Here is a 13,265-nt window from a genome sequence, read left to right as displayed (position 1 = left end):
TTCTTGTTCTAGCCTTTTCACATCTATCGTTAAACCAGTCCTGCTTTCCAACTTCTCTATGTTGTCTTATTGGTACAAATTTTTCTCACCTTCTTTGTATATTTTTATAAATTCCTTCCACTTTTCATTTGCTCCTTAGCACTCTTGAATTTCATCCAATTTGTCTCTTGAAAGAATTTCTTTAGGTTTCCAAAATCTGTCTTGGCATAATTCCATCTTCCCACTTTATATTCTTCATTTCTTCTAGATTTCTCTTCGTCTATCACCTTGAACTCCAAAACTGCATGATCACTCTTTGCTAAAGGGCACTCCACCCTCATCTCCTCAATGACCATTGGCTCTGTACTAAAGACCAAGTCCAGTCTTGACGATGCTCCTCTCCTCCAAACCTAGTATCTTCTTTGACCCACTGAGTTAACACATTTTCCATTGCCAGTGTCAATAGTGTATTTCCCATGTTGTCTCTGATCCTTCCATTGACCAGTCCTCCCAACACACCTCTTTACAATTAAAATCTCCCATCATTATAGTTCGTTCACAGCCACCCAACATTTCTTCCAGACATGTTCCTGTATCACTTATCATTTCTTCATATTCCTGTACTGACCATGCATTTGTCTTAGGTGGTACGTACACCACTATGTAGTGCCTCTTTTTCCTTCATTAGTTTCTGCTCTGATCTTTAGCACTTCTGCCTTTCCCATACCTTTTTTCACTTGATCCACCTTTATATCTTTTTTAACCAGCAACATCACTCCTCCTCCCATCTTACCTACTCTATTTCTTTTCCAAACGTTATATTTCCTTCTCCAACCTTCATCAGGTCTTCTCCTCTCTCAGTTTTGTTTCAGTAAGACCCACAATATCTGGGTTCTTGTCCCTCAAGTAATCGTTGAGTTCTAAAATCCCCGATATCACTCCATTTATGTTGGAATACATTACATTTCGCTCATATGTAAGTTTCTTTAGTCCTTTCTTGCTGTACTTTTCTGGGTTATGAACCACTTCCTCAGTCTCATATCCAAGATTCTCCAGAAAACTCTTTCTTCTCCTCTTCTGTCCTCTCTTCATTTTTTTTCAAAGCCTCCTTTCTCAACTCATTTAACATTTCTCTTTCCTTTTCACCGAGATCTCTTCTCAACCAAATCTTCCTTGTTGTTTCCTGCTGGGCTAGCCTCCATGACTTCTCCACCAATTCATCTACATCCTTTTGTGACTTAAGTTTGATTCTTATTGGCCTCATACCTTCTCTTGTGAACTTTCCAATTCTATGGAAGTCCTCTATTTCTTGTACTAGGTCTTTTCCTCCTCTTGCACCACATTAATGATATTATTTATCACCTTTTTATGTTTTTCTCTCTCCATTTTACTCGGTGTCTTATCCTCCTCCACACCAAATATCACCACACATCTCTTTTTGTCTACAGTTTCCTCACCAATGTCTCATTTGACTTAATAACCTTCACCACTTTCTCAGCTATCTTCTCTTCTATGATCTGTTGATCTATAATTTCAGCAAGGCCCAAAGTTTTCTCCCTGACTCTTTGATTTCCTTTTCCAGACTTGCAACTTTGTAATTTACCTCCTTTCTTTCCACTTCCTGACTTTTTTTCCATTCAGCCTGCTTCTCCATCACTTTTCCTAGAGATTCTCCACATTTTCGCAATTCACTTTAATTAGCTTAACTTCCTCTTTCAGTGCTGCATTTTCCTTCTTCATATCGGCACAGTCTCTCTTTACATTGTCATAACTCGTTTCCAGGCCCTCATACTTTTCAAACAGTTTTTCAATTTTACCTTCTAACTCCAGAATTTTCTTCACATAAGTGCTCTTCTCCATTATTCCTTGAAACCCTGTGAAGTCTGATTCTCTTTCGAGTTCACGGCCGCCATGTTGCGCAGACGTAAACAAACCAGCTGATGGCTCAAACGCAGGCTACAGTTTATATTTACCTTCACTGGACATTATTTTGCTAATCAACAGTTAACATGACTATATGGAGACGGGACAAACATTACCAGCTCCTTTCCCACCTTGGTTACTCTTAGGTAACTGTAGAATTATAGATGATTGCTCTGAGCTCAGCGACCACCTCCGCCATCGACGATGTGTGTGTGTGTGTGTGTGTGTGTGTGTGTGTGTGTGTGTGTGTGTGTGTGTGTGTGTGTGTGTGTGTGTGTGTGTGTGTGTGTGTGTGTGTATTTACCTAATTGTATTTACCTAATTGTAACATACGGAAAAGAGCTATGCTCGTGTTGTCCCGTCTCCATATCTATTAATGTCCAGCTTTTTCTTAAAATCATGAATATTCCTTGCGTTGACCACTTCCACGTCTAAACTATTCCATGCTTCCACCCTTCTATGAGGGAAGCTATATTTTTCACATCTCTCCTATAAGTGGCCATTTTAGTTTTTTCCCATGCCCTCTCGACATTCTTCCATTCCACATACACAGATCTTCCCTATCCATTTTTCCATGCCAATCATCACTCTGTATATTGCTATCAGGTCTCCCTTTCTTCTGTTTTCCAGGGTTGGAAGTTGCATTCTTTTCAGTCTGTCTTCATAAGTCAAATCTCTTAAGTCAGGCACCATTTTCGTTGCAGCCCTCTGTACTTTCTCTAGTTTCCTTATGTGTTTCTTTAAGTTCGAGCCCACTGTATTGTTGCATATTCAAGCCTCGGTCTTATCATTGCAGTAATTATTTTCTTCATCATTTCTTCATCTAGATATACGAACGCCACTCTTATGTTCCTCAATAAGTTCAATACTTCTCCAATTATTTTGTTTATATGTCTCTCTGGCGATAGGTCATTGGTAATTGTCACCCCAAGGTCTTTTTCTTCATGACTGGTTTTATGTCTTCATTTCCTATCTTGTACATACTCCTGATTCTTCTTTCACTCTTGCCAAACTCTATTTTCTTGCATTTTGTCGTGTTGAACTCCATTTGCCATGTACAGCTCCATTTCCATATTCTGTCCAAGTCTTCCTGGAGTAGTTCGCAATCTTTGTCACATCTCACTTTTCGTAACAATTTTGCATCGTCTGCAAATAGGCTCACATAACTGGACACCCCATCCACCATGTCATTTATGTAGACTGCGAACATTACTGGTGCCAACACTGATCCCTGTGGAACTCCACTCTCCACCAATCCCCATTCTGATGGTCTGTCCTTAATTATTGTTCTCATTTCTCTTCCTACCAAAAGTCTTCCATCCATTTTAGTAAACTGCCATGCACTCCTCCTACCATTTCAAGTTTCCAGATCAGTCTCTGGTGTGGTACCTTATCAAAGGCCTTTTTTAAATCCAGATATATTCCATCAGCCCAACCATCTCTTTCCTGTATTACATCTATCACCCTCGAATAGTAACATATCAGGTTTGTCGTGCATGAACGCCCTTTCCTAAAACCAAATTGACACTCACAAAGTATGTCATTTTTCTCCAAGAAGTCTGTCCATCTAGTCTTCACCACCCTCTCACACATCTTAGCTACCACACTTGTAAGTGACACTGGTCTATAGTTCAATGGGTCTCTCTTGTTACCTGATTTATAGATTGGGACAATGTTAGCTCTTTTCCAGTCTTGGGGCACTACACCTTCCCTTAATGAGGCATCAATTACTTCACAAACTTTTTCTGCCAATTGCTCCTGCATTCTCTTAAAATCCATCCTGATACCCCATCAGGTCCCACAGCTTTTCTCACTTCTAAACTCCCCATCATGTTCTTGATCTCCTCCACAGTTACTTGAAACTCCTTCATAATCCCTTTCTGTTCCATTACCAGTGGTTTGTCAAAAGCAGTCTCCTTTGTGAATACCTTCCGAAAGCATCCATTCATAGCCTCTGCCATTTCCTGGGATCTTCACTGTATACTCCATTTACTTCTAAACTTTCAATACTTTCTCTATTTTTGATGTTGTTGTTCACATGTCTGTAAAAAGCCTTGGTTGGTCTTTACATTTATCAATTATATCCTTTTCTTGTTTCTTTCTTTCTTCTCTTCTAATCAACACATATTCATTTCTTGCTCTTTTGTAACTTTCCCACTGCTTAATCCGTCTTTTCCTTCTCCACCTCTTCCATGCATCCTCTTTTCTTGTTCTAGCCTTTTCACATCTATCGTTAAACCAGTCCTGCTTTCCAACTTCTCTATGTTGTCTTATTGGTACAAATTTTTCTCACCTTCTTTGTATATTTTTATAAATTCCTTCCACTTTTCATTTGCTCCTTAGCACTCTTGAATTTCATCCAATTTGTCTCTTGAAAGAATTTCTTTAGGTTTCCAAAATCTGTCTTGGCATAATTCCATCTTCCCACTTTATATTCTTCATTTCTTCTAGATTTCTCTTCGTCTATCACCTTGAACTCCAAAACTGCATGATCACTCTTTGCTAAAGGGCACTCCACCCTCATCTCCTCAATGACCATTGGCTCTGTACTAAAGACCAAGTCCAGTCTTGACGATGCTCCTCTCCTCCAAACCTAGTATCTTCTTTGACCCACTGAGTTAACACATTTTCCATTGCCAGTGTCAATAGTGTATTTCCCATGTTGTCTCTGATCCTTCCATTGACCAGTCCTCCCAACACACCTCTTTACAATTAAAATCTCCCATCATTATAGTTCGTTCACAGCCACCCAACATTTCTTCCAGACATGTTCCTGTATCACTTATCATTTCTTCATATTCCTGTACTGACCATGCATTTGTCTTAGGTGGTACGTACACCACTATGTAGTGCCTCTTTTTCCTTCATTAGTTTCTGCTCTGATCTTTAGCACTTCTGCCTTTCCCATACCTTTTTCACTTGATCCACCTTTATATCTTTTTAACCAGCAACATCACTCCTCCTCCCATCTTACCTACTCTATTTCTTTTCCAAACGTTATATTTCCTTCTCCAACCTTCATCAGGTCTTCTCCTCTCTCAGTTTTGTTTCAGTAAGACCCACAATATCTGGGTTCTTGTCCTCAAGTAATCGTTGAGTTCTAAAATCCCGATATCACTCCATTTATGTTGGAATACATTACATTTCGCTCATATGTAAGTTTCTTTAGTCCTTTCTTGCTGTACTTTTCTGGGTTATGAACCACTTCCTCAGTCTCATATCCAAGATTCTCCAGAAAACTCTTTCTTCTCTCTTCTGTCCTCTCTTCATTTTTTTCAAAGCCTCCTTTCTCAACTCATTTAACATTTCTCTTCCTTTTCACCGAGATCTCTTCTCAACCAAATCTTCCTTGTTGTTTCCTGCTGGGCTAGCCTCCATGACTTCTCCACCAATTCATCTACATCCTTTTGTGACTTAAGTTTGATTCTTATTGGCCTCATACCTTCTCTTGTGAACTTTCCAATTCTATGGAAGTCCTCTATTTCTTGTACTAGGTCTTTTCCTCCTCTTGCACCACATTAATGATATTATTTATCACCTTTTTATGTTTTTCTCTCTCCATTTTACTCGGTGTCTTATCCTCCTCCACACCAAATATCACCACACATCTCTTTTGTCTACAGTTTCCTCACCAATGTCTCATTTGACTTAATAACCTTCACCACTTTCTCAGCTATCTTCTCTTCTATGATCTGTTGATCTATAATTTCAGCAAGGCCCAAAGTTTTCTCCCTGACTCTTTGATTTCCTTTTCCAGACTTGCAACTTTGTAATTTACCTCCTTTCTTTCCACTTCCTGACTTTTTTTCCATTCAGCCTGCTTCTCCATCACTTTTCCTAGAGATTCTCCACATTTTTCGCAATTCACTTTAATTAGCTTAACTTCCTCTTTCAGTGCTGCATTTTCCTTCTTCATATCGGCACAGTCTCTCTTTACATTGTCATAACTCGTTTCCAGGCCCTCATACTTTTCAAACAGTTTTTCAATTTTACCTTCTAACTCCAGAATTTTCTTCACATAAGCGCTCTTCTCCATTATTCCTTGAAACCCTGTGAAGTCTGATTCCTCTTTCGAGTTCACGGCCGCCATGTTGCGCAGACGTAAACAAACCAGCTGATGGCTCAAACGCAGGCTACAGTTTATATTTACCTTCACTGGACATTATTTTGCTAATCAACAGTTAACATGACTATATGGAGACGGGACAAACATTACCAGCTCCTTTCCCACCTTGGTTACTCTTAGGTAACTGTAGAATTATAGATGATTGCTCTGAGCTCAGCGACCACCTCCGCCATCGACGATGTCCCGTGTGTGTGTGTGTGTGTGTGTGTGTGTGTGTGTCACTGAGTTAACACATTTTCCATTGCCAGTGTCAATAGTGTATTTCCCATGTTGTCTCTGATCCTTCCATTGACCAGTCCTCCCAACACACCTCTTTACAATTAAAATCTCCCATCATTATAGTTCGTTCACAGCCACCCAACATTTCTTCCAGACATGTTCCTGTATCACTTATCATTTCTTCATATTCCTGTACTGACCATGCATTTGTCTTAGGTGGTACGTACACCACTATGTAGTGCCTCTTTTTCCTTCATTAGTTTCTGCTCTGATCTTTAGCACTTCTGCCTTTCCCATACCTTCTTTCACTTGATCCACCTTTATATCTTTTTAACCAGCAACATCACTCCTCCTCCCATCTTACCTACTCTATTTCTTTTCCAAACATTATATTTCCCTTCTCCAACCATCATCAGGTCTTCTCCCTCTCTCAGTTTTGTTTCAGTAAGACCCACAATATCTGGGTTCTTGTCCCTCAAGTAATCGTTGAGTTCTAAAATCCCCGATATCACTCCATTTATGTTGGAATACATTACATTCCGTGTGTGTGTGTGTGTGTGTGTGTGTGTGTGTTTACCTAGTTGTATATTACATGGTTTGAGTGGTGCTTGTAGTGACCTGTCTCCATAACCATCTACTTTTATCCAACTTTTCCTTAGATTTATGCACACTCTTTGCTATTACAAACTGTTCACTCAATCCATTTCAGATGTCCACCATCCTATGTAGAAAACTAAACTTTTTAATGTTCTTCAAACACTAACTTTTCATGATCTTCATAGAATGTTGTCTTGTTTTTTTTTATCTCCATCTTCAGTCAGTTATACTAAGGCTTGTCTGTCTATCTTTTTCATACAGTTCACTATCTTATACATCTTTATTAGATCTCCTCTCTCCCATCTATCCTTCAAAGTTGGTAGCCCCATTTCCTTTAGTCTTTCTTCATAGGGAAGATCCTTTATTTCTTGCACCATCTTTGTAGCAGTCCTTTGGATTCTATCTAGTTTCCTGATATCCTTTTACATGTGTGGAGACCACACCACTGCTGCAGATTCAAGTTTGTGTTTTATCATAATGGTTATGATTTTTTTTCCATCATACTCTTATCCATTTAATTAAATGTCACCCAGATATTTGTTAATGTCTTTGTATGCTGAGGCAAAGAACCTATTTATAGGTATTTCTGGGATCAGGGAGTCTAGTATAACCACACCCATGTCTTTCTCTTCCTTCTTCTTTATTATAATCTCTTCTCCCATTTTATAATCCCATGTAAGTCTTCTATTACTTTTATCCATATCCATCACATGGCATTTCTTGGCATTAAATTCTAATTTCCACTTTTGGCTCCATTTCCTTTGTAGTGAGAATGAGGGAAAAATTGTGGAATGATATAAGAGAGATGGTCTAATAGTATGCACCATGAAATGGTTTGGTCACCTAGAATGAAATGATAGATGGGTCTAGATAACATCTCTTCTTCACTTCTAAAAAACAATTTTCTCTCTTGTAGGAAGACTGGATCCACTGTGTTGATGTGTACCAGAGTGTGGAGTGGCCAGTCTCCTCTCCATTGCCTCCATCTCCTTATCTCTTGCTGACTCTCGCTGAACTTCTGCAGATCCCTCGTACTCACACTTCTGGACCTCCCCTCATGTGTTGCAGGTTAGCATTTGAACCACCTACTGAATGATTTATGATAACCTCATCACATTATTAGTACTTATGCATGTTATATAGTACATACAAATTTTTAATATAGAAATTATCTCTGATCATCTTTTACTCTGATATTTCCTCAAGTTAGAACCAAAAACATTCCATCTACCTTTCCATATGCATTATCCATGGGTCAAGAAATGATCTGATATCTCCTGTATATAAGTGTCATGTTTTTTATTTATTACTGCTTTCTCTTTTTATATTATATATAAGCAGTTGTAGGCCACCCATTCAACTAGTCCTCATTTTCTCAGAAATATTATGTCTCTCGTGTATACAATACATTTTTTATATAATTGGGTTTCATTAGTTGGTGGAATATTATTCTCCTATCACAGATGTAATTAATCTATGCCATTGGTTGATATGTATATATCAAAGGTAACAAGTGGACTAAATTGGATATCTTTTTTGGGTACTGAAGCAATATGCTAAGGACTAATACTGTAAGAATTCAAAAGGTAAGCAAAATTACCTGAAAAGGTTTCATAATTTAAGAAAAGAAGTCAACAAAGCCACTAAAACCTTTAGTGTAATGTTCAAAATTTTGGAAGTGACACAGGTTGAAAGCATCAGTATGATCAGTAATCATGTTAATTTGGAACTGAATTTGTTTCTTTTTCTTTCTTTTTTTTAGAGTTAGTTTTGGTTATTATGGCATGAGTAGTGTACTGATTTCACTTAAATCAGGATATGCACCCATGAAATGGAACTGTATCACATGGTGCAAGCAACCTTCTATAATCTATACCTTTTGTTGGCAGCCCCCTACTAGCAGGTCACCCCAAAATTAACCCATCAGAGAAGGGCATCTGAATTGGGAAACATTTTATGAGTCATATCCTGTCCAATCATGTAAGGGACAATAACTTTAAAGAAAATGGTGATTAAGAGTTTTAGTTATGAGGACCTGCATCTGTATAATGTTTTTCCAAAGAGTTATTTGAGTAATGAGATAACAGCAATGACACTTTCAGTAAACACTCCTATAAAATCAATGAAAGGACAGACTGAGAGATGTTTTTATTTTATGTTATGTAACATTTTCCCTGCCAGTGATGGCGTGACAGGTTGCGGAATAGTGGCTGCCATGACTCTCATTGTGGAGCATCTCCGGAGTGAGCAGGTGGTAGACGTGTATAGAACAGTGGTGAAGCTTTTGCGGGCAAGACAACAGTTTATCACCAGTGAGGTGAGGCAAATTATTGTATCTGCTGGTCATGGCATGTGTTTTGCTCATATATTCAATACAAAATGCTTAATATATATATATGCATGTTTTTAAATTTGATTGCTGCTTTTCTCAAGTGTATCACCTCTTGATATAATGTTAATTTTTGTTAAAAACATAGATACATGTACTGAATTGATGAAATGAACATGTCAACTTTTCTATAAAAGTATAACTTTTATTCAAGAATTCATCTTTTACAGTTCACTGAAGAAGTAAATTTTTGTAATGCATTTGGAATTATGTGTTCTTTCATTTAGTGAAAGTTTAGAAATGATTTTTGTCAAGAAACCCACTTTTGCTTTACAGGAGCAATTCCATATGCTGTACACCAGCTCTGCCATCTATCTGCAAGAATATGCCAGTTATGGAAATTTTCAGTGAGCATTATTCATTGTCTTTCACCTCACCCAGCCACATACACGTTAACAGTGACACTGACTGATATCCTCACTCAGTAATTAATCTTCATATTCCAGTATGGTTTTAAAATGAACAACAAATTTTCTTTATAACAAGTTGAAGTATAAATTACCTAATGTAAGATACAAGGTTTTTGTTCTGCATTATTTAGTCCTTATAATTAAGTAGAGGAATTGTAGTACTAGCTCACACACCAAAAGATTGGGTAGAACATTACTTTGATGTAGTTGGTAAAGCAGAGTTTAATTATTGCCATTTATTTTTAACATACTATTTCCTTTGTATTTTATTGTTTTACTAAATGTTGTTTGTAGTAGTTTTATTAGTCTGATTGAACTTGACTTTGCCAACACATATTATTTGAGATGTAGATGAAAATTGAGGCTACACTCAAACCATGATTTGACAAATGCACGAATTACAAATTTTTTTATTAAAAATATCTGACCTTTCTTGAGATGTATGTATACATGATTTTGGTATACACAAATAGCATTTTCTTTATTTTCAATGAAAAATCCAAAACGTATAAGTCATACAATTGTCTTTTTAATACCTCATTTCAAAAGCTTTTATTGGCCACTACCAGCTTGTTTCATTGAATTCACCTAACCACTATGAAACACATTAACATAAGATCTTAAGAAAAGAAAGGGAACTTCAAAAATCCTATATGTGGCACTCCCTGACTGCTGGTCTTACTTGTAATATGCCATATTTGCTGATGATCTTGAAATATTTTTAGCTCTTCCTACTGTTGCCATAAATAAGTCTAACAATTACAGTGCTATTTATGTCCTGCAGGGTGTTGTTTCTTTACTTTTCCATAGTAGCAGATCTTGGAGCCTTTCTTTTGGTGCATAAATATGTGCTCACATTCAGTCTTGCAGATCTTATTCAGTACCAATGAGGATGTATGTCATTGATACAGTACTATTGCTAATAGGCTTTCTGTCAAAGATCTGGATGTATTTTTCCAATTATTCATTAAAATTCTATCTTCATGTTAGAGATATTTGGTAAAGCTAATGGTGTAATAAACAGTATAGGATTATGGGAACTTTAAGGTGACAATACGCAGGTTTTCTACATTCATGTTATACACATGAAGAAAAGGCAATGTGACCAGATGAAGTCTCAGGCAGAATACTGAAAGAATGTAGGGAAGAACTAGCAAGTCCTATATACATCATAAAATGCTCAATAGAAAATGGAACAGTACCAGTAGAATGGAAAAGAGCTGAGGTGGTTCCCATATATAAGAAAGGAAGGAAGAAAAAACCTTTAAATTACAGATCGGTATCACTAATTAGTATAATATAAGAACATAAGAAAGGAAGGAAGCTGCAAGAGGCTGCCAGGCCTATACAAGGCAGTCCCAGTGTGCTTAATCTACCTAATTCCATCTATCTTCCCCATCCATGAATTTATCTAACCTTCTTTTAAAGCTCCCTATTGACTCAGCTCCGACTACATGCCCACTGAGACCGTTTCACTTATCAACCACTCTGTTTGAAAACCAGTTTCTTCCCATTTCTTTCCTAAACCTGAATTTTTCAAGTTTGAACCCATTATTTCTGGTTCTGTCCCCACTACTGATCCTATGAAATACATTCATGTCCCCTCTGTTAAAGCCCTTATACCACTTAAATACTTCTATCAAGTCTCTTAACCTACATCTCTCTAAGGAATGGACACTAAGTTTTTTCAGTCTCTCTTCATAGGGAATATCCCTCATTCCCTGTATCTTTTTAGTCATCCTCCTTTGCACTGACTCCAACAGAGCTATGTCCTTCCTGTAATGTGGGGACCAGAATTGTACCGCATAGTCAAGATGTGGCCTGACCAGCGCCAAGTATGATTTTAGTATTATTTCGGGACTCCTGCTTTTAACACTTCTAAAAATGAAACCTAATACTCTATTCGCCTTATTTCTGGCCTCAATCCATTGCTTCCTTGTACCGAGATCAGAGCTAACTATGACTCCTAGATCTTTCTCATACTTGGAACTTCCTAGTGACACGTTATCTATTGTGTACCTATTGCTTGGATTATCTCTACCCATGATCAGCACCCTGCACTTGTTAATATTGAACTGCATTAGCCATCTATCTGTCCATTCTTTCATCCTTTCCAAGTCAGCCTGCAAAGCCTTGGCATCCGAATCAGACCTAATTAATCTACCTATCTTTGTGTCGTCTCCAAATTTACTGATATCACTATTAATTCCACTATCCAAGTCATTAATATATATTATAAATAATAATGGCCCTAAAACTGAGCCCTTTGGCACCCCACTAACTACTTTTCCCCACTCAGAATTCAATCCATTAATTACTACCCTTTGTCACCTGTCGTCTAACCACGCTTTAATCCAGCCTAATATTCTACCCTCTATACCGTGTGCTTTAACCTTCTTTAAGAGCCTCTGGTGAGGTACTTTGTCAAAGGCTTTACTGAAATCTAAGTATAGAATGTCATAACTATCACCTTTATCTGCCGCCTCATAAACCTTACTGTAAAAGCTCAACAAGTTGGTAAGACATGACTTTCCCTTCATAAATCCATGTTGTGTGTGATTTATCAAGCCGTGTTTGTCTAGGTGTTCCCTAATGTTTTTCGCTATTATTGATTCCATTAGTTTACCCACAACTGAAGTTAAGCTGACAGGCCTGTAATTAGACATTAGGGTTTTATCTCCCTTCTTAAATATGGAAACCACATTAGCTTCTCTCCACATTATCAGTACCTCACCTGACTCCAGCAACATCCTAAAAAGTACCGCTAAAGCCTCGCTTACAACGTCCTTGCATTCCTTTAGAACCCTTGGATATACTTCATCAGGTCCCAGTGACTTGAATTTCTTTAGTTTATCTATCTCCTGTTCTACCATCACCTTAGTTATAAGGATATCTGTCAACTTTTCACTATCCTCTGCCCTAAATACCTCTTTGCTATCTGGGATTTCCTGTATGTTCTCTTGGGTGAAGAGAGTTAAAAAATACTCGTTCATAATTCTACTAATCTCTACCGCAGAACTAGCCATTTCCCCATTTGTTGTCCTTATGGGACCTATTTCTTCTCTGCTTTTCGTCTTATATAACTGAAAAAATCCCTTAGGGTCCGTCTTTGCTCGGCTGGCTACCCCCAACTCATATTCACTTTTAGCTTTCCTCGTTAACCTCTTAACTGATCTTAGTATATTGGCCTTAAAGCTTCATCTCCTGCCTTTAGCCTTTTATATATATTTTTTGCCCTATGCATCGCTTTAATCTGTCTGTCATCCACTTAGGATTGTTGCTTTGTGATTCTATTGTTTTATATGGAATGTTGGCTATCTGTCCGTCACGTATTTTATGTAGAAACTCGGTATAGCTCTCACTAATCCTCAGCTGACCGGGATTCCTCCCATGTTCTAATCCAGCTTCACCCTCTGCCTCACTTTCTCTCCGCCCCACCCCGACTTCAAACCTCCCCCCCTCCCTGCTCTGGTCCTCCCTTCGTTCTACCTGTGTAGATCTGCCTTGCTTCTGCCAAGCGATATGTAAATACTCCCTTAATCCATCGAAATTAGCCTTTCTGAAGTCAGGATGTGTGAAAGAGTAATAAAGAAACAATGGATCGAGTTCCTTGAAGACAACA

The 13,265-nt window shown here is 38.0% G+C and overlaps 1 protein-coding gene across 1 annotated transcript in view; it reads left to right on the top strand.

The window, feature by feature from the left end:
• The window catches only part of LOC123519891 (receptor-type tyrosine-protein phosphatase epsilon-like), a 443,234-nt gene extending 432,831 nt beyond the window's left edge, over positions 1-10,403 (top strand). Inside the window, exons 24-26 of the mRNA XM_045281528.1 lie at positions 7,761-7,912; positions 9,026-9,161; positions 9,510-10,403. Of these exons, the coding sequence (XP_045137463.1) occupies positions 7,761-7,912; positions 9,026-9,161; positions 9,510-9,584 (363 nt within the window). The 3' untranslated portion in view covers positions 9,585-10,403. The remainder of the gene's footprint in view (positions 1-7,760; positions 7,913-9,025; positions 9,162-9,509) is intronic.
• Positions 10,404-13,265: the final 2,862 nt, after the last annotated feature.

This window comes from Portunus trituberculatus, chromosome 46 (genome assembly GCF_017591435.1).
Source record: "Portunus trituberculatus isolate SZX2019 chromosome 46, ASM1759143v1, whole genome shotgun sequence".
NCBI lineage: Eukaryota > Metazoa > Arthropoda > Malacostraca > Decapoda > Portunidae > Portunus > Portunus trituberculatus.
This window is presented reverse-complemented; position numbering and strand designations above follow the sequence as displayed.